This window comes from Sprattus sprattus (genome assembly GCF_963457725.1).
Source record: "Sprattus sprattus genome assembly, chromosome: 7".
NCBI lineage: Eukaryota > Metazoa > Chordata > Actinopteri > Clupeiformes > Clupeidae > Sprattus > Sprattus sprattus.
In genome coordinates this window covers 26,281,189-26,300,087 of record NC_137926.1, presented here as the reverse complement: position 1 = coordinate 26,300,087, position 18,899 = coordinate 26,281,189, and the positions used below count along the sequence as shown (strand labels likewise).

Below are 18,899 nucleotides of genomic sequence, written 5' to 3'. Positions count from 1 at the left end.
TATTCAGGTTGTTGCAGAATAGGCCTATCACTTACCCTGGTTCCAATTAGTCTGATTGTAGTAGGCTAGAAAGACTAATTCATCTCAAAAGTGTTGCGGGCGACCTTTTGACTTCTAGCTCGCAGACTATGTAACGTCTCACATGTTTCATCTGTAGGTGACCTGAATTAAATAATTGATCTGTTAGCTGGTTTGTTATTCACCTCATTATGCAAGGGTGGTACGATGACGGAAGACGCCAACTTAAAGGTACAGTAAGCTATCTAAGCTTTTGCTGTGCAATGTTATAGCCTAACTCCCAATTCATTACAACAATAAAAGCATTTCGATATTTATGTTTCTGTTTAAGCCTGTGCCTGTAAAAGCTCGCGTTTTCAAAATACAACCAGAGCAAAACAACAGCAACCACAAACACCTATGTATATGCATTTGGATAAATGGCATTTCAGCACGTCATGATTAATAAGGCAACCAATCTGTTGCAAGTCTAGAAGCATTTTTGGATTTTTGTCTCTAGAGGATAGCCCTACTTTAACGGAAGGCTACTTTAACTCTAAAGACTAGTTTGGACAGAAGAAACGGAAGTGACGACATCCAAGCGACCGCAAGTTTTTTTTATGACTGACAGCAAATTATTAGGAGTATAAGCCTTGGCAACAAAACTATCTCTCACATGTACAAGGTGCAGCCCACAGTTGTAACTCAAACGTTCGAACGTGAGCCTAGCTATTGCTAGGGTTGTTGGCCTGGACACATTGTTAATGATTTCTCAAAGGCGAATGAAAAAGGGAAGATTTCTGAAGTGGACACAATACCCGTAGCGTACCCATGCCAGTCGCATGCGTTCTCTATCGCTATCCTGTGCTAGCTAACTCGCTCTAGGACGGTTGTAAGTTAGCTAGCTACATAGTGGGTTAGTAAATCAGAAAGCAAGAGCGCTAGTTATCCAAATATTGGAAATTGTACATAAATGATACAAGATGTGTGGCTTGTAACCAAGTGAAGAAGTGACATACCAAGTCAATGCCAAACGCCTTCGTTTTGCAACATTTACGATTTCGTGGCGTAAGGAGGTCGAAGGAGGTGTTATAACGTAGGCTACAACGGCGCGTTTTAAGCGGGGAAGCGGTTACCTCGGGAGGTAGGCTTTCACAGCGTACATGCAACTCAGGACAAAACACTTTGGATTGATGAGTGGAAACATTTGTAACATTCAGTGGACAGCGTCTGTAGGATTTGTGTGAAGTGGTGAGTTGGCTACAATCGTCCTCAAGAGTTCTAGCAATAATCTGTTTAGGTAATTATGCTGTCTTGAAGCTTACCCTTGATTGATTTTTGACAACACTGTATGATACACAGTTAGCCCAATGATATTGTTAGCACATCTCTTGGAAATCTAACGTTAATTTAGTGGCAGATTATTTTAATCTGTTTAGCCTACACCTTCACACACCAATAAAGACACGATTTCACAAAACGTTACGTTAACGGCTAGAGTTTATGTCGTCTCTACAAGGTCATGTCCTAGTCTATGTGTTTTAATGTGAAATATTTGAATGTGTAATATGTATATTGTAGTCTGTATTCTTGTGACTGCAGTTTTAATACCCTTCGACTAACGGGTGGGGTTGGTAGCCAACCTTGAACGAGGCACATCCAAAACACTAACAGAATAAAGTTTGTATGTTGGCAGCTTGACAGAGAACGTGTCAGCTAACTGGTGATGGCGAAACCCGAGTCGAAAAGAGGTGCCATGGCATTTGTCGCCGGAAGACCTGCTGCGGCACCGGAGGACCAGGTCAACAACGGGTCACTCGACCCGTCACCATCCTCGAGTTCTCACGACACATCACATACCACAGTGGCAGCCAACAAGTCTAAATCTGGTAAACAGACGTCTAAGGATCACCTGTCGCTACGGACAACCGAGAGTGAAGTGTTTGACGACGGGACCAACACATTTTTCTGGTAAGCAAGTATACAGTACCTGTCAGTTCAGATAGGTTAACGCTTCTCTCACCTTTGAATATTGAGATTAAAACAATGTCGTTGACCATGAAGCAGTTGCTTATTTTCTCCAGCACATCACTGTAATCTAATCATCGATACCCTCTCTATCTTCCCAGTGATTATTGCAGCATGTAGCTTACTGGTAGCTGTGATTTGAATCTGTGTCTAGCCTAGCTTGATGGATTTGGCCTTTTGTGTACCTAGTTTCACAAGGGCAGGTATGTTTGTTATGCATGTCAAGCTAGACACTTGGCAACATCGGTTCCTACATGTATAGAAAATGTATGTAAATGTAATTGTTCACACTGTTGTTAACTAACTGGTCCAAAGGAACCCACGAAATACACTTCAGCAACAAAAGCTTTACTCAGAGTAGAGAGAGTCTAACTCTCATATGTGTGTTGGACCAGTCTTGCTGGGCACTGCTAGTTGTCTGTACATTTCTGGGTCTCAGATACCGGAGAAGCTAGATATATCGCTATTCTACTGAGACATGGACACACAACTTGCATTCTGGTCTTGTGTAGGTGTGGCTGCCTGGTCAGGTTAGCCTGGCTGCTGCTGCCTCTTCTGCTGTTTTTGTTGTCAGGCAGAAGGGCAATTCTCGCCAAATGAACAGGTTCCCAGGAGATAGGTGCAGGATGCCAGCCTTTGTCATTGCCTAGCCCCCCAAAGATTGCGTCATAAAATGGTGACATATGAGTGCATGCCTTCTTCATTACTACAGACACTTTTATAATCTTGCCCAGGAGTAAAAGTACAGATAATTAATGGTGAAATGAATCTGCCCAGAATTATTCATAGCTGTTGCGACTCCAGAGTTAATCAGCATAGAGTTGAATCTTCTCTGCAACGACCTCTGGCCCATGATGACAACACCCTCCATCTTCATGTTTCTCTTGCCTGTGCAGCTCTCCCAGTTTGATGTTAGTCTTTGACCTACAAACTGATGCGGTTATTGTTACAATATAGAGGCTCATTTGCGGATAGGTTCTTGATATTAGGACATGAGTAAATGAGGGCTGGTGTGTGTGAAATCTCAGGGGAGACAGAATAACTCTTTTGACGGTGCTCAGGGCCTGATAGCAAAACAGAGGTATGGCTGTTTGCATGACCTTGCTTTGTGTGTTACAACCTTTTCCTTCAAGTGATGACATAGAAGCAGAAGCTTTGTAATTCCTTTATTATACATGCATGTCTGAGTGTAACCTTCCTTAAGCTGTGTCTATGAAGTTTGACCTATGCTCCATGATTTCCTATTCAACTACCTCATCTGTGAAGCTGACGTATTTCCTTAGTTACCAGACAGGTTTGTTTATCACACATAAAGAGCTGTGGCACTTTTCTAATTTATAAAAGAAGACAGTTACCAACCTTTGCTTGACCATCTATAGTTTAAGGTCTAGTGTTTTACACCTGCAAGATTAAGTTTTCCAGGCCCCTAAAGGGTTTCGACATCTTGTCCTGATGTATGGTCAAGAAGCCACCACTGGAAGTCCTCTTAGGTTATGTTAAAGTGGGAGCGAAGTGGGAAATGAGAAAGGTGTCTTTTTTTTCAAAGCTCATGTTTGGAAAAAGAGCTCTAGGAAAAACTGATATCCACAAAGCTACTGCAGAAGAAAGCAAATTAAGTCTGTAAAAAGTGGCTGTGTTGAAGGGCAACACTGTTGCACTTAATTAAATGAAGTGGAAAGGTGTGTATGGTGCATCACTTGATTCTCTTTCGTCCTTCTCCATTTCAATCTCTCTCTCTCTCTCTCTCTCCTCCTCGCTGTCTGTGACCGTAGGCGAGCACACACAGTCACGGTGCTGTTCATCCTTACCTGTGCACTGGTGTACGTCACACTACTGGAGGAGACACCGCAGAACACGGCGTACAACACCAAAAGGTCAGCATCCACAGAGACATTTTCAACATCTCTCACAATTGTGCCATGGGAAGCTGCACCACCCCGCCCTTAGCTCTGGGGGTTGTGCCCACAACAGACTAATACCATGCAACACGTTCCCAGCCTCTGAACCCTGGGTGTGTGTCATAAATGTGACGACACATGCGAAGCTTGTGTGTGTGGACATGCATATACTCTCTTATGCGTTTATTGCAGTGGCCAGCTTGGCATTGATGTACTTCCATTCTCTGTGTAGGTGATACTTAGACAGATGAACAGTTTTGTGGGTGGCTTTACTCATTTAATGTGGTGCCTGCTACCAATACGCTCATTACCACACACACACCCCAGTCTAGCGTTGTGCATGTGAACATTTTAAATTCACGCTGGAGTGAGTGACAGCGGAGGCCTTTTGGCCAGAGGAAGATTGAGTTTGTGTAGCCCAGGCCAGAAATAACCACGTGGACGTGGGAGGAGGACGAAGAGTAGGACGAAGAGTAGGAGGAGTGGGGGAGGGGGGTGGTTGTCTGGGCTGCACAACATACCCACTAACAGGATTTGCTTGGGTCAGCGTAACCCAGGCTCAGGATTACTGAGCCCACAGCCCAGCACTGTCCTCCAATGCCTGTGACCTCACCTGATGTAATCCCCCAGCTCTGTTTCCTCTGTTTCCGTCATCTCTCTCTCTCTCTGTCTGTATGTCTGTCTGTCTGTCTGTCTGTCTCTTTCTTTCTGTCTTTTCCTTTCTGTTCCTAACAGCAAATATACACTCTTTTCTTTCTCTCTCTCCCTCTCTCTCCCTCTCTCTCTCTCTCTCTCACACACACACATATACCTCTCCCTCGCTATAGTAGAACACATGCACACCCCTTGACTCATGGGCGCCTAAATGACATTGGCCTTTGTCTCGGTCATAGATAGGTGTTATCATAATATTCCACAAAGGCTGAACCGTTAGTGGAGCCTCTGACGTGTGCAGTATACATACCTGGATGGGAAGGATGCGTTTGACAGGTTTCTGCGTTTAGGCAGAGTTGACAAAATTATGATTGAAATGTTATCGTTTAGAAAGGTAAAAAGTTAGGAACCCTCAAACACATGACCCCCCATTTAGACAACATCTTTCACATCTTGTAATTGTATGGACTTTTCCTCCTTCTATAAGCCTGTTAAGTGTCTACTCTGCATTTTATATGAATCAGATTAGTGTTTTACCACTAGCCCGCTGTCAGGTGATTTTGAAAGCAAGCTATAATGCATGGTACATTTTTCCCTGAAGAGATCTTTTGTCTTAGTCTTCACATTGCACATGTGTCTGATGGCTCTCTGTGGTTTCATTTTCCAGAGGGATTATTGCCAGCATTCTGGTGTTCCTCTGTTTCGGAGTGACCCAAGCCAAGGATGGACCCTTCACCAGACCGCACCCGGGTAGGAGCCATCGCTCAATGCACTCTTGTGCTGCAAACTCCGTGCACTCTCATGACCCTCTCTCCTATAATGGACTATTGATCGCTGACCCTCCCTCTCCTTCAGCAGTGGAATCCTGGACAGACAGAAGCAGCCCACAGTAATTTTAGAGCACTACTGACATGTAGCTGTACCGGTAGCACTTAGAAGAGCCATTTTACTGATTGCAGGAGTAATCCATATGCCACCACTCAGGCCTCGTGGCTCCAGTTCGAGGCAGAGTTTTCTGTTGCCTCTGTCGACAAAAATGAGGACCGAAACCTACTCGAATGCATAAAGAAGAGCAGCAGACAGAAAGAGAGAGAGATGGACAGACTGAGAGCGAAAGATAGAGAGAGGAAGAGAGAAATAGCGAGGGCGAGAGAAAAAGACAGGTTGCGGTTCTTGTGATTGGCTGCAGAAACTGGGGCATTCGCATATGTCTCCTAATGGAGCAGCTTAGGGCAGCAGAGGAGGAGGAGGAGGAGAAGAACGAGGGAGGGAGGGAGGGAGGGAGAGGAGAGGAATGAAGGTGGGAGGAAGAGAGAAGAAGTTTTGGTTTTGTACTTTTAAATTTGTACTTATTTGGTAACTCTCATCTTAGGAGTGGTATGAGTGGAATTCAGGCAAGTGTTGCAACATTCATATAATCCAGCATCCACCACCCATGGTGATACCAGGACTGCTGTTGTTTTTCTCTTCAACTCTGTGTGTCTCGCTGATGTTGCAACCGTCACTCAACTGGTTTGGCCAGACAGATGTGTGTCTTTACCCTCTCTTCTGGGAGCGGTTATCTCAGTCCTACCGTGTCTGTTATGATGTAGAATTTATTTGCCATTGAATCTCCTGGATACAAAAACAAAGCAAAGAAAGCAGTGGGGTCTGTTTTGGTTTGTGTGCTTAAGTTTGTGAGTGCTCATGTCAAGTGGTGTTTACTTAAAGGGCTCCAGAGAAAGCTGCTCTGCTGGCAGGCTGGAGACACGTGAGATGGGTCTTGTGGTTGGGTGTGAGATCTAAGCAGGGTCGGGCCTCTGAAGTACACAGAAGCTGAAACAAGATGGCCACCTCTCCCTCTGTGCTTCTCAAGACAGGGTGGAGATGTTTTCAGTTAAGGGCAAGAGAGAGAGAGTTCTCCAGGCTGCAATAGATTTCTGGGAAACAACACGTTGAGTCATAATTTGTTGCCTGGTGCTGTTGATCAGAGATCCAGTTTTTTTTTTTAAATGTACACAAGAGAGGCAGCCATGGTTACACTGCACTCTTCAGGGTGTGTTCAACAATGAGGGGCTCTGTCCCGGGGGTTCCTGACTCTACAGCAGTGTGTGTGTGTGTGTGTGTGTGTTTGTGTTTGTGTTTGTGTGTGTCTGCCTGTTCAATCCTAATCTTGCAACTGAATGTGCTTCCCCTGCAGCCTACTGGCGGTTCTGGCTCTGTGTCACGGTGGTCTATGAGCTCTTCCTCATCTTTATCCTTTTCCAGGTGAGCCAAACGGCAACATAAAACACGCAGCCTAATTACACACACACACACACACACACACACGCACCAAGTGCAAATCTCTCCCTTCTCTCAGCAGGCTTGGTCCTCAACAGTTCGCTCCTGGTTGACACGTGCACCCACACACTCGGTCCCTCCCTCTGAAAACATTCATCACCTTGTAATCAAACATACCCCACAAAGTAATGAAATGCGCACACGCACACACACCGCACGCACACACACACACACACACGCACACACACACACACACGCACGGACGCACGCACGCACACACACACACACTCACAGTTCCTAATCAAAAGAGACCTCAACGCCTGCTCTATTGTGAAGGGCCCGGGCTGCACAGCGTTATTAATCATTGTGCTGTTGTTTTGACCCGCTGAGGAGTGCTCTACAGGAGTGTACGACAGACTGGAGAAAGCCAGCTTCAGCTTCTGTCAGGCACCACGGGGCAAAAAAGGCCCCATTCTACAAAGGGTCTCACAAGTGGACCCTCAACAGATCTTGTAAACCCCTGCTAGTTACATCTTATTTGAAATGACCATATGACGGGTCAACAATTAATGTATGCAACACAGATGGAACCATTCAGAAGGTGACATGTCTATTCATGATGTATTAATATTCAGCTACGTTGTTATGCTAAAGAGCATTGTGGGAGTTCATGGCGTGAATGACATGGCACCCTGCATGCATGACACAGGCTGCCGACGTGGCCCATCATGTTAAATTACCAGAGACACGACAATTAAAAACCAAGACTGTCACAGTAATGACACAATGGCATGTCTCAAGGGTTTTGTCTGATGATATTCCCCATCTGTATGAGAGAAAAGGAGTCCATTAATGAACCTTTTCCTCTAAACAACCGACTTTCAATTCCTTCTTAGTAGCCCACCATGTGATGACCCCCCACCCCCACCACCTTCAGGGATTTCCCTGCGTATATATTGTTTGGGCAGCCACCAAAATTTCAGAGGACCAAAGCAAAAATGTCACGTCATTTGCGATTTCCTTCTCATGCCTTTCTATTACTGTTACACAGGCCTGTTTGTGACCACCATTACTCCCCTTGCAAGGTCTGCCTTTTGAGACTTAGGTTGTTAGGTTGTAAAGATACATTTGGAGTTAAATGTTTTTTGTTTGTTTGTTGTTTTTCTCTGCAAAATCTTGTAGAGTAGCAAACAAATACAGCAGTCACAGTTGCTCTAAACTAGACGTTGCCTCTTTGCTTTCATTGACCAGACAGTGCATGACGGACGCCAGTTCATGAAGTACATCGACCCAAAGCTGGGTGTACCTCTGCCAGAGAGGGACTATGGCGGCAACTGCCACTTGTACGACCCGGACAACACCACCGACCCCTTTCACAACATCTGGGTAAGGCAGTGCGTATCTCACACACAACATTCACCACCAGCCACCTTTGGCCACAAACATTATCACACTTGGTTAATAATGAAACTTTGTGGCCAAATGGAGTGACTGATTTATCTAAACAGTAGTGTGAAAGGGTACCGTGCCCTTTTGGGAAAGTACTTGTTTGTGAAGCTTTAGATGAGTAGGTCAGGGTTCACGCTAGACTTTTTCTTGGCCGGACAAATGTCCGACGCTATTCCAGAATATCGGCCATTTGGAATGTCTACCGGACGTTATTCACTAATAGCCTATAATTGAATAACCACCAAAACTCAAAATGAGAAACGACACAAATTAACGACACAAATCGTTGTGCTGATAGAGGTTAGCACCACATTGAAAATCAGGAGCTTCCAAACACTCAAGTAATTCTGTCAATCCGCAAAACTGATTACTTGGGATGTCACGTTTAGCCATGTGATACACCACTTTCATTTGTGCGTCTCTTTTAGATTTAGTGGCGTTATCGCAGTGCACTCTCATTGCACTTTGCTGCGGTGTTAGGGACATAGCGGCTCTGTGGTCAGATGACTCGCTATGGTCAACTAAGGCAGATATTTTTAAATTGATGGAGCCTTTCGTAAAGCCGTTTAACTTGCCTGCTCTCTCACAAATGCTACAGAACATTGTGTCTCGACCATCCACCTTTTCCGACCTTAGCCAACGGAATTGCTCGCCCATTCAGCTTTAAAACTCCTTTTAAGTTTTTTGGCAGGCGCATTTCCTAAATCCGTCAGGGCCTCGGATGATGTACTTGGAGTCGAATCATTTCTTGACGAATCATTAGGCCTATCAAGGCTATCAGATGTCTTTTTGAAGAACTGACCGAGACACGTCTGCTTAGCCATTTTGAAATTTTGTTATTGTTTATTTTAGTGAACAGTTTTTAGCGGGGAAACCAGCCTGCGTGTGTTGCGGAACCTCGACCAGCGCATGTTCCGAATGCAATCCAAATCTGCTTTAGAACTTTTTTTTTAATGACATAGCAGGCTGATTATATTCAGGTTTATGTTACAGTTGTTTTGTTGGTTTCATATGTTACTGATTAATCATAGCCTACATACATATTTTCTATCGGACATTTGGGCCGTTTACATCTTATTATACCGGCCATTCATGCCTTCAATCGGCCAATGTCCGGCCATAGCCGGCTAACGTGAACACTGGAGTAGGTTAAAGGCTTGTTTTGTTGTCTTCTCCTGGGCTCCTCTGTCCTCCCCCCTCGTGCCACGTGCCTGTGGCGTGATCAGGCTCTGGGATAGCCGCGGGGGTTGTGCTCCACTCCCTCAGCATCCCCCCACCTCCACTGCTCTCTCACCTGGCTTCGGGGTTGTGCTCGTCTCCCTCAGCATCCCCCCACCTCCACTGCTCTCTCACCTGGCTGCCGGCGGAGCTCTCCCCCCCCCTCTCTGTCTGTGTCATGCCATCTGTTTCATTTCTCCACTGCTGTTGTTTTCCCCTTGCGTCACTATCTGTGAGGTGGTGTGATGTCTGCGGGTGGGAGGTTAAGAATTCTAAGCTCTGGCTGGCTTTGGGATGCGTCAGCCTCTTGAGTATCCCCCTGTGGGAGGGCTAGGCTCCTTTCCAATGTCTGTCTTTTTTTCCCCTTTTAGACCCACTGCAGTTGTTTTTGTTTTTCTCTCACTCTTTCCCTCATACTTTCTCTCTGTACATATGTTTCTATCTCTCTTCCTCCCTCTGTCACATTCCCCACTCTCCCTCCCTCTTGTTTGTGTGCATGCTGTCTGTGAACTGCTCAAGTCGGTCAAGTGCAACAACAAACATTCATGACGCCCTCTTCACCGCCCCCACTGCCACACCGCTCTGCCATTCGTCTCCAGAGCTCATCAATTTGAAAAGACTCACGTTAAGCCAAACAGGAAAAGGGGACATTTGTATTCATTGAAAACAAATAGCCATGCTCGTTTGATTGTTGAATATGGGCCCAGCCTATGTAGACTGGATGCAATGTGGGCCTATCCTATGAAGACTGGATGCAATATGGGCCCAGCCTATGTAGACTTGATGCAATGATGGGAAGGAAAATCCCTTCATTGCACTGCCTTCCCCAGCTCTGCAGAAAGCCTGGTGTAGATTCTGTTCGTGGTCTCTGTGTGTCACTTGTATTGGGTTACTGTCATGGCATTGGTACCACTGCAGTGGTGCTGGATTGTGGTGTCCTCTGCTGGCACGCAGACCTGCTGGCTCATAATCTTGACATGCACTTCAACCTCACAGGACAAGATGGATGGCTTTGTTCCGGCACATTTCCTTGGCTGGTACATTAAGGTAGGTGACATACTGCCCAACTGTGAATGAACACTATCCCTTGTTTTTGTTGCTGTGCAATCCACTGCGTAACAGACACCATAGTCCTAATGAGACTAAAGAAGTTAAAGTAACACTATGGAGCTTTTGGAGCCACCAGGTAGGGAGCTACTTTCTGCTAGACTAGTAACTTATTTGCTGTCTTGCTTTGTCTTGTGTTGCACTTGCTTGATGTTTGACTGTGTTAGGAAAGCTGTTGACTTGCTAGTTTGTCATAAACAAAGTAAGCTCATTTCATCAGGTTTCGGTAAGTCTAGCCACTAGCAAGACATCTCGTTAGCGATGTTAGCTTGCTTGCCAACAACTTCCTAACACAGTTAAACAACAAGCAAGTGCAAAACAAGACAAAGAAAAGACCTCAAATAAGTTAATGAACAGTCCAGCAGAAAGAAGCCCCCTACCTGGCGACTCCAGAAACTCCATAGTGTTACTTTAAGCTCTGAGAATAGTCATAACATGTGTAATGTATGTTAAGTCATAACATAAATGTCTGCCATATTTCCTGGAAAGGGTAGAATACAAACTTGAGTCATGTGATGTTGTAATGATGGGGCGTTCCTCTCTGTCTCTCCTAGACGCTGATGATTCGAGACTGGTGGATGTGTATGATCATCAGTGTCATGTTCGAGTTCTTGGAGTACAGCTTGGAGCATCAGCTGCCCAACTTTTCTGAATGCTGGTGGGATCATGTACGTACGGAGCAGTTTGGCTCTCACACACATCCACAGATTTATGCTTATGTAGTGTCCATATCACTTTATGCTAGTTTGATGAGATGGTGTTTTGTGTTTTCTAATGTAAAAAAAAAAAAAAATCATTTTTATATATCAGTAGCATGCATGGAGCATGCGATGGTGCATTTATTCGTTTTTCACATGCTGGAGCCACAGTCAGAGCCCCATCAAAACCCCCCTCAACCCCACACACAGGCACATGTACACGCACACGCAAACAAACACACACACACACACACACACACACACACACACACACTTGGGCTGTACATTGACTGAGCTCACTACCCTACCTACTAGCTTCAACATGACACACAGAGCTCTTTCATTCATTCACAGCATTGCAGCTCAGTGCTGAGATTATGTAGCTGTTGATTTCCTGCTTTGGTGATTACTGCAAGGATGTGCAAAGCCTTTGAAGGCTCCTCACTTAACAAGTAGAATGGGGAATAAGAGCTCCGAGCTGATGAAAGAGGATTTTAATTTAATCTGACGAAAACAGAAACTCCACTTAAGGAACTTTCTGCTGGGGGGAAGCAAAATGCGTTGATCTAGAAGCCGACATCCTGTGTCCAACTGTAACGTCTGTCCTCTCTGTTCTACCGTACTTAAGCGTGTCTTCTGTCCATGTCTGTCACTCTCTGGCTCCATCATATGTAGTGGATAATGGATGTGTTGGTGTGCAATGGACTGGGAATCTACTGTGGGATGAAAACCCTGGGCTGGCTGTCCATGAAACCGTACCAGTGGCAGGGACTCTGGCACATCCCCACATACAAGTAAGGAGTTCCTCCCCAACTTCCCTCAATGCCTCTTCACATAGGAGGTAATATTTAACTAAAATTGTCAGAACCTTTTCTTTTTGTTCGATTTAGTTCGGTCCCTACAGTGTGATTTCACTACAGATTGGCTATAGACCAGGTTGCTATTCTGAGTGGCACATTTCAACAGCTTTCGAAATTGCATCTGCCCTCGATCTAATAATATCTTTATTTCACACACAGATTTGCTCTGAGTCAGTGTTCAGTGCCACTGTGATTTCATTCTGCCCTCAAACGGCTTGCTGCTTTAAAGCATCTCTTGTTGAAATTGGTTATCAGTTTGCCAATACTTAAAGGATTCTGTGTGTGTCCATAGGGGGAAGATCAAGCGTATAGCCTTTCAGTTTACACCCTATAGCTGGGTGAAGTTTGAGTGGAAGCCTGCCTCAAACCTTCGCCGCTGGCTAGCAGTCCTAGGCATCATTTTCATGGTAAGTCCCCCCCCCCCTACACACACACACACACACACACACACAGAAAAAACTCATAATTGCAAATGGCACCATTTTCCACCTCTACATTCAGCAGCTACTACATGATGTGTTTGCATCACAAGTCTTAGCTTTCCCCTGGGTGTGTCTGTATGTAGTTCCTGCTGGCTGAGCTCAACACCTTCTACCTGAAGTTTGTGCTGTGGATGCCACCGGAGCACTACCTGGTGCTGCTGCGCCTCGTCTTCTTCGTCAACGTGGGCGGAGTGGCCATGAGGGAGATCTATGACTTCATGGATGACCCGTAAGTGTGGCTGCTGCTGCCATTTAAGCCCGTCCCTGTGTGTCATACGTGTCTGTTTGTCATACGTGTCTGTGTGTCAGGCGTGTCTGTAGGTCATACGTGTCTGTGTGTCTGTGTGTCAGACGTGTCTGTCAGTGCGGGCACATGATGGCAGCACTCCGATCCCATCCAATTCTCTCCATGGGGTCTCCATGGGGGGTTAACTGCTCTATCTCAAAGCACATGGCAGTGACCAATCTAGATCTTGGCCGCGTCAGTTCAAATCAAATGCGGAATGTTTACATCTGCTACCGTTGATTATACAGTAAATACGTTGTGAAATGAAACAAAAACACACCACAGTTAAAGTTGTATTAGTATTGATTGATTCACATCGATATGAATGGATTACATGACTAACAACTGGTGGAAAGTAATATGAAAATATTTGTTCACTGAATTAGCGTTCTGTCCCAAACAGTTGCGTTCCAGTTTCAAAGTTTCAGTTTCGCTTTCAGTATTTCAACGTGAATGAGAGGGAGCACAAGAACTGAGCGTCTTGCAGCGTTTATCATATCATATACATTATATATGATGCATGTATATGTCTGTGGGCACGATCTCAAGCACGTGCAAAAGTTGTTGTTGTCCAATTTGAATCAGATACGAGAGACACATGCGCGCCCAGTCCAATTACCAGCGGAATCGAATCGTGTGTCCAGGGGTTTACATTGGAGTCCAGTCGGACTCAAGTCGGACACAATGAATCTAGTTCTGGGGAGACACATGTGTCCAATATCCAATTTAAATCGGACTGAAATCGGAAATTGGACACATGTGTCCACACTGTGTGTGTCATACGTGTATGTGTGTCATACGTGTCTGTGTGTACGTACATGTGTGGTTGGACAACTGTGTGTGTGTGTGTGTGTGTGCGTGTGTGTCTGTTTGTTTGTGAGTGTGTATTTGGATATGTGTCTTTGTGTTTGTCTCTTGTTTGTTTCGTTTTTTGGGATCTATCTGCAGGTGGTAAAAGGGTCCAAAGTGTATTAAATGTTTCTTTGGGCTTTAGCGCTATAGAGTTCTTAGTTCTCCTATTTCCTCTCAGGAAGTTCCATAAAAAGCTTGGCCAGCAGGCATGGCTGGTAGCAGCCATTACGGTCTCGGAGTTCCTCATCGTGGTGAAGTACGACCCCCACACCATCACACTGCCCATCCCCTTCTCCGTCACACAGTGCTGGATTATTGGGATGCTCCTCATCTTCAGCTGGACACTGTGGCGCTTCTTTTTCCGGTAAGCAAGTTGCTCGCTCTCTCACTTTCTTTCTTTCTCCCTCTCTTCTCTGTATTTGTCTGTTTCTATGTTTCGGATTACAGTGCTAGCTTTGGGAATCCAGACATAGTTGCCTTGTCTTTGAGTGTGCCTTTGTCCCTGGCAGTGAGTGTACAGAGAAGTGCAGAGATTCATTTGTTACCCACTGGCGGCCAACCCGGAGTGTGGGCATCGTAACACTCCCTGGGTGTTTTAAGCAGCATCACTTCAGCTTTCATACCACTCAAACACAGGCTGCCTCCCTGATACACTTTTGTTTTCATTTCATTTTATTTGTCACTGCTGCTCTGATTTTTGGCCTCCTCCTTTGGTTTTGTTTGTCTTTTTCACTTTCGTCGACTGTGAGCGAGAGACTTTCAGCCCGACATGTTATAGCTTGTGGTCTTTTCTTCTCCTGTATCCAACCCTACCCTCTTCCATCGTCCTCCCTTCCTTCCTGCGCTCAGCGGTTATGTTCATGTGCAGTAAGGTAGGTGTTAGGAGGCGATCCCTTTTCTCCCCTGGTGTGGTGCCATTCACTTGTCCTGTCTCACTGCACCTCAGGCCAAAGGAACCATCCTGCATGCTCTTTGACATTTGAACATCAGTTTCTTCCTGTTTATTTGGGCCTTATTTAACAGAGCTTTTGCCCCCTCAGCACAAAGTTTGAATCCTGTCACGTGACCACGGTTGCGCAAATACATTGTTCATTCTGCTGATATGTTAATAAAGTTGACATCCCGTCATCTTTCAGTCAACACATTGTTTCCTCCGTCTATTACCTTTTCCGATACTCTGTCGTTGCGGTGTGTCTGTTTGTCTACCAGTCACAAAACACCTTTACCGGGCACGTCAACACACTCTGTACATGCCTTACCTTTATGTCACTGCAGGTACTCAAGTGAAACAGCACTGATAAGCACACAGTTGCATGAGGCCTTTTTTCTTCCTTTCTTGTCTTTATTTTTCAAGGTGCAAACTTTGTCCACTGGTCACTACTACCAGACTGACTTGCTCACTGAAGTAATTTCAGCTCTGTGTTTATCTGTGTTTGCGGCTTGTGTGTATGTTCTACCCTCCTGGTTACGATTCTTATATTTTTGTGTTTGTGTGTATGCCCATGTAGGGACATCACGCTCCGCTACAAGGAGACCCGCCGGCGCAACCAGGAAGGCACAGGGGAGCGGGAACGACACCTTGGCAACAGTAACAATGGCAACGGTAGCCCGGCAACCACGTCTGGGCGCAGCAAACTTAACGGCAGCACCGAAGCAGTGAGACACAGGAAGTCCTGAGGGGCCCCCGGCAGGGATCACACTGCACTGCACTGTGTCTCGGAAGGATGGATGGAATGGTGGATGGAATGGTGGATGGAGGGATGAAAAGGTGGATAAAATGGACAGATGGAAGGCAGAGGCACTCTGGTTTGGCTGCTGTTGCTGGTGCCATTCCCCCATTCGGAAACCTCACCAACGTCATCCTATCCAGGGCGTAGGTGGGCTGCTGTGTATGTGTGTGTGTGTGTGTGTGTGTATGTGTGTGTGTGTGTGTGTGTGTGTGTGCACGCGCACCAGAACAGTCATTCCAATGCTGACTTGTCACTGTAACCATTATTCACAGAAGCAAACAAACCCAGAGTTGAGGTGAGGAGGGGATTTTAAAGTAAGGGGGCATGAATTGGGTCCATGGGGAACAAATTTGGGTGTGAAATCACAGGAAATTAGTAATTCTTAATTTTTCCAATGGTGGGGAAAATCAGTGTGCGGCTAGTCTTTGGTGTGTGTGTGCGCGTGTGTTTGTGGGATAACTGGATAAATGGCAATAAAGCCTGAGCCTTGTAAACAATGACCTTTTCTCACTGACTAGCTATACTGATTGCAGTATCATTGCCAACGCAGATGCAGTTTTAACACATGCGCTCGTCATGCTCATTGACTAGCATTTGGGTTAGTGAACCGTGTTTGAAGCAGAATTCCACGCTCAAATTAAATGAAGCTGACAGCTGCATCACATAATCTAATATATTTTTAGACTCTGTGAGAAGTGGCCATTGTAAGGCCTGCGTGTGGTTGAGTCTCTTGATGAAGATGTTTCTCTCCCTTCTCTTTGCCTTATTGACACAAGAGATGTGTGGCTCGTAATTTTGATGGAAGCTCTTATGTTATTTTTCTGTTTTTTTGTTTTGTTGGTTTATTCGTTTTTTAGTTTAATTCAATTTTGAATGCACTTACATGTCCTTAGCACAGGGTTTAAGCGAGGGGCTTTCTGCTGCTATGCAATAATGAAGGTTCACTACCATAGTTTCTTCCCCAGTGCAGATCACAGGATTTTGGTGGAGTTTTGTCAGACTTAGTTTTGAAGAATGGTAATGCCTTCCCTTATTATGTAGGTCTCATTTCTTCATTTTCGTATTAAAACCAGAAAGAGGATTGGCATCGTTGGAGTTGTAACTACATTGGTTTCACCTGTTAGCTATTGTCTTGTTAAATATAGCAAAGACATCAGTTGTTTTACCAAATGGAAACAAAAGTCTACAAGTCAAGCCCTGTGATCTCAATGGGTTGGATCAGGCATAACTTAAATAAGAGTGATTGGAGTTACATGTTTATCAACAGATTAATTCATTCTCCTGTTTCTAAGCGTATAGATGAAAAGGGCCACGTTCAAAGCCTCACTAATTCACAGTGCACATGGGTGCCAGTACTACCTAGCAACATGTTCTTCACACTCATTGCCTCCTGGAGCAGAAGGCAGAATAACTCAAATGTACTCTGAAGGATACTGCATAATTAGTACTCCATTACATAGATATTTATAGTTTTATTTTAGTTGTTATTTGTCTTTGAATTTATTTGTAACAAAATGTAAATCTCAGAATATATGTTTCAGACGGTATTGCAAAACTGACATAGTCCTTAAAATTCACTTCACTGTTAGAATAAACTCATGCCAGTACCACTAGGTGGGACAATCACACTAACTTGAGTCTTTGATAGATTAACTGTTGCTATAAGGATTCGGAAGCCAAACCCTGACATAATGTACAGTTATCAGGTTAAAGTGTGGGTTACTAGAGGATGTTTTTTTTGGGGGAGATATGGTGTTTGTTGCGTAGAAGAAAGTCCTGAAAGCCCCTCACTATTAGCCACATAACCACCCAATTGGTTGGATTTGTATGCTGAAGCCATACTTTGTGACTTTGATGCTCAAATGTAACTGTTTCTATCTTCTGTCCTTTCAACATCGTCAGACCAGGAACTCCTCGGAAATCACAAGCCATTGGCCATTGTAAATGCTGTCTGTATGCCGTGTCGATGGTTGGTGTTAATGTTTGAATGCACAAACATGTAAGGAAAAAAGAGACAAAAGCAGTAACCAAAATAGTTTTGTTTTTTTTCAGTGTATGTGTAGTAGTTGCATTGGTGCATCAGTCGCTTATGAGGTTACCTTATAGGATGTGTATTCCAACCACACCAAAAAATAAAAGACATTGCAAATGTTGATGTCTAAGGGAAATTTGTGTATATCTCACTGGTAACATGGTGTTGGGGAGCTGGATCCATTGAACTGATTTGTTGTTTGTAAATGGTTCTGTATGAGTGTTTCCACCTGCTTCTGTCGCTGAGTAAAATGTAGTGGTTCCAGGGAACCATTGCCCTGGCATGTAGAGATATTGTGCAAATTGTCCAAAATGGCCTCTCTGTGTGGTCTAGTTAACACTTGATGCCATTATAATTATGTGAATGTACAAAAGCAGATCTTGATGTTTTGCAGAAGAGGGCTACATCTTATTCAAATGCCAATTTATTGTTAACCATCCCAAATTTTATTCTTATGCAGAACATTTGTTTTTATTATCCAGTACAATGTGTGGCTATTACATAGCACAGGGAACAATCCAAATGTATTTTATGTTGATGCTTTTTTTGTTCATTAAAAAGAAGGGGTCCTCTTGGAAGATATGTCTTGGAAATACTTTATCTAACCTCCTCTTGCTTTGAGCAAAACATTTTACCCTAATGTGAAAACTCTTAAATGCTTCTGAATTGGTAGTGATTTTGTATGTTTGTTGATGGTCTAACTTCTCATAGATTGTCTGTACCCTCCCTTGTTATTTCTCAATATGGTGAAGCATCTTAAAAACGGCTTTCAAAAAAAAGGCTTGCATGCCGACGATATACGATAGGCAAGCTACCTATGAAGGTGCGAGTTCAGTGAGTGTCCAGCCATGTCCACGCGAGGGCAGTATATCCCTATTTTTGTCAGTACCTCTGCAAACTTTGTCAATTAGCCTCACAACAATACAGAAGCTATTCGCTTGGATATCAATGTAAACATTCAATGTATGGAATTAATAATAATGAAGCGAACCACATACTATTTTATAATGTTTCAAATAAAACACGACGGGCAAATCGAAGAAAATACGTGTTTTTGTTGTTTATTAAGTGAAGCCTGTGTATATGACGGGGCTAGACTCACAGATTAAGTTATCCTGATTTTAGACTCCAGATTGATGCATTTGATCATAGCCTTAATCAGATTTTTTCCAAGGTGGGTCACACTAATTCCGATATCCAACCGCGAAAATGACAGACTGATAGTTCAAACTGCAGGGGCTTTGGCCTAAATGTGTTGCCTCCACAAATCCGAAGGCATCACTGGATAAACCAATTAAATTCCCAAAACTCAATTTAGCATAGCACTGAATACAAAGCGGGGGCAG

General features: G+C 44.4%; 1 protein-coding gene across 1 annotated transcript; it reads left to right on the top strand.

The window, feature by feature from the left end:
- The first annotated feature begins 725 nt into the window (after positions 1–725).
- On the top strand, positions 726–18,125 carry ptdss2 (phosphatidylserine synthase 2). Its single transcript, XM_080842744.1, has 13 exons — positions 726–1,248; positions 1,694–1,968; positions 3,798–3,899; positions 5,245–5,327; positions 6,757–6,824; positions 8,091–8,225; positions 10,503–10,553; positions 11,168–11,281; positions 11,987–12,105; positions 12,464–12,578; positions 12,737–12,882; positions 13,970–14,155; positions 15,300–18,125. The coding sequence occupies exons 2-13, from the start codon at positions 1,724–1,726 to the stop codon at positions 15,466–15,468; spliced, it is 1,533 nt and encodes a 510-aa protein (XP_080698870.1). The 5' UTR covers positions 726–1,248; positions 1,694–1,723; the 3' UTR covers positions 15,469–18,125.
- The last annotated feature ends 774 nt before the right edge of the window (positions 18,126–18,899 follow it).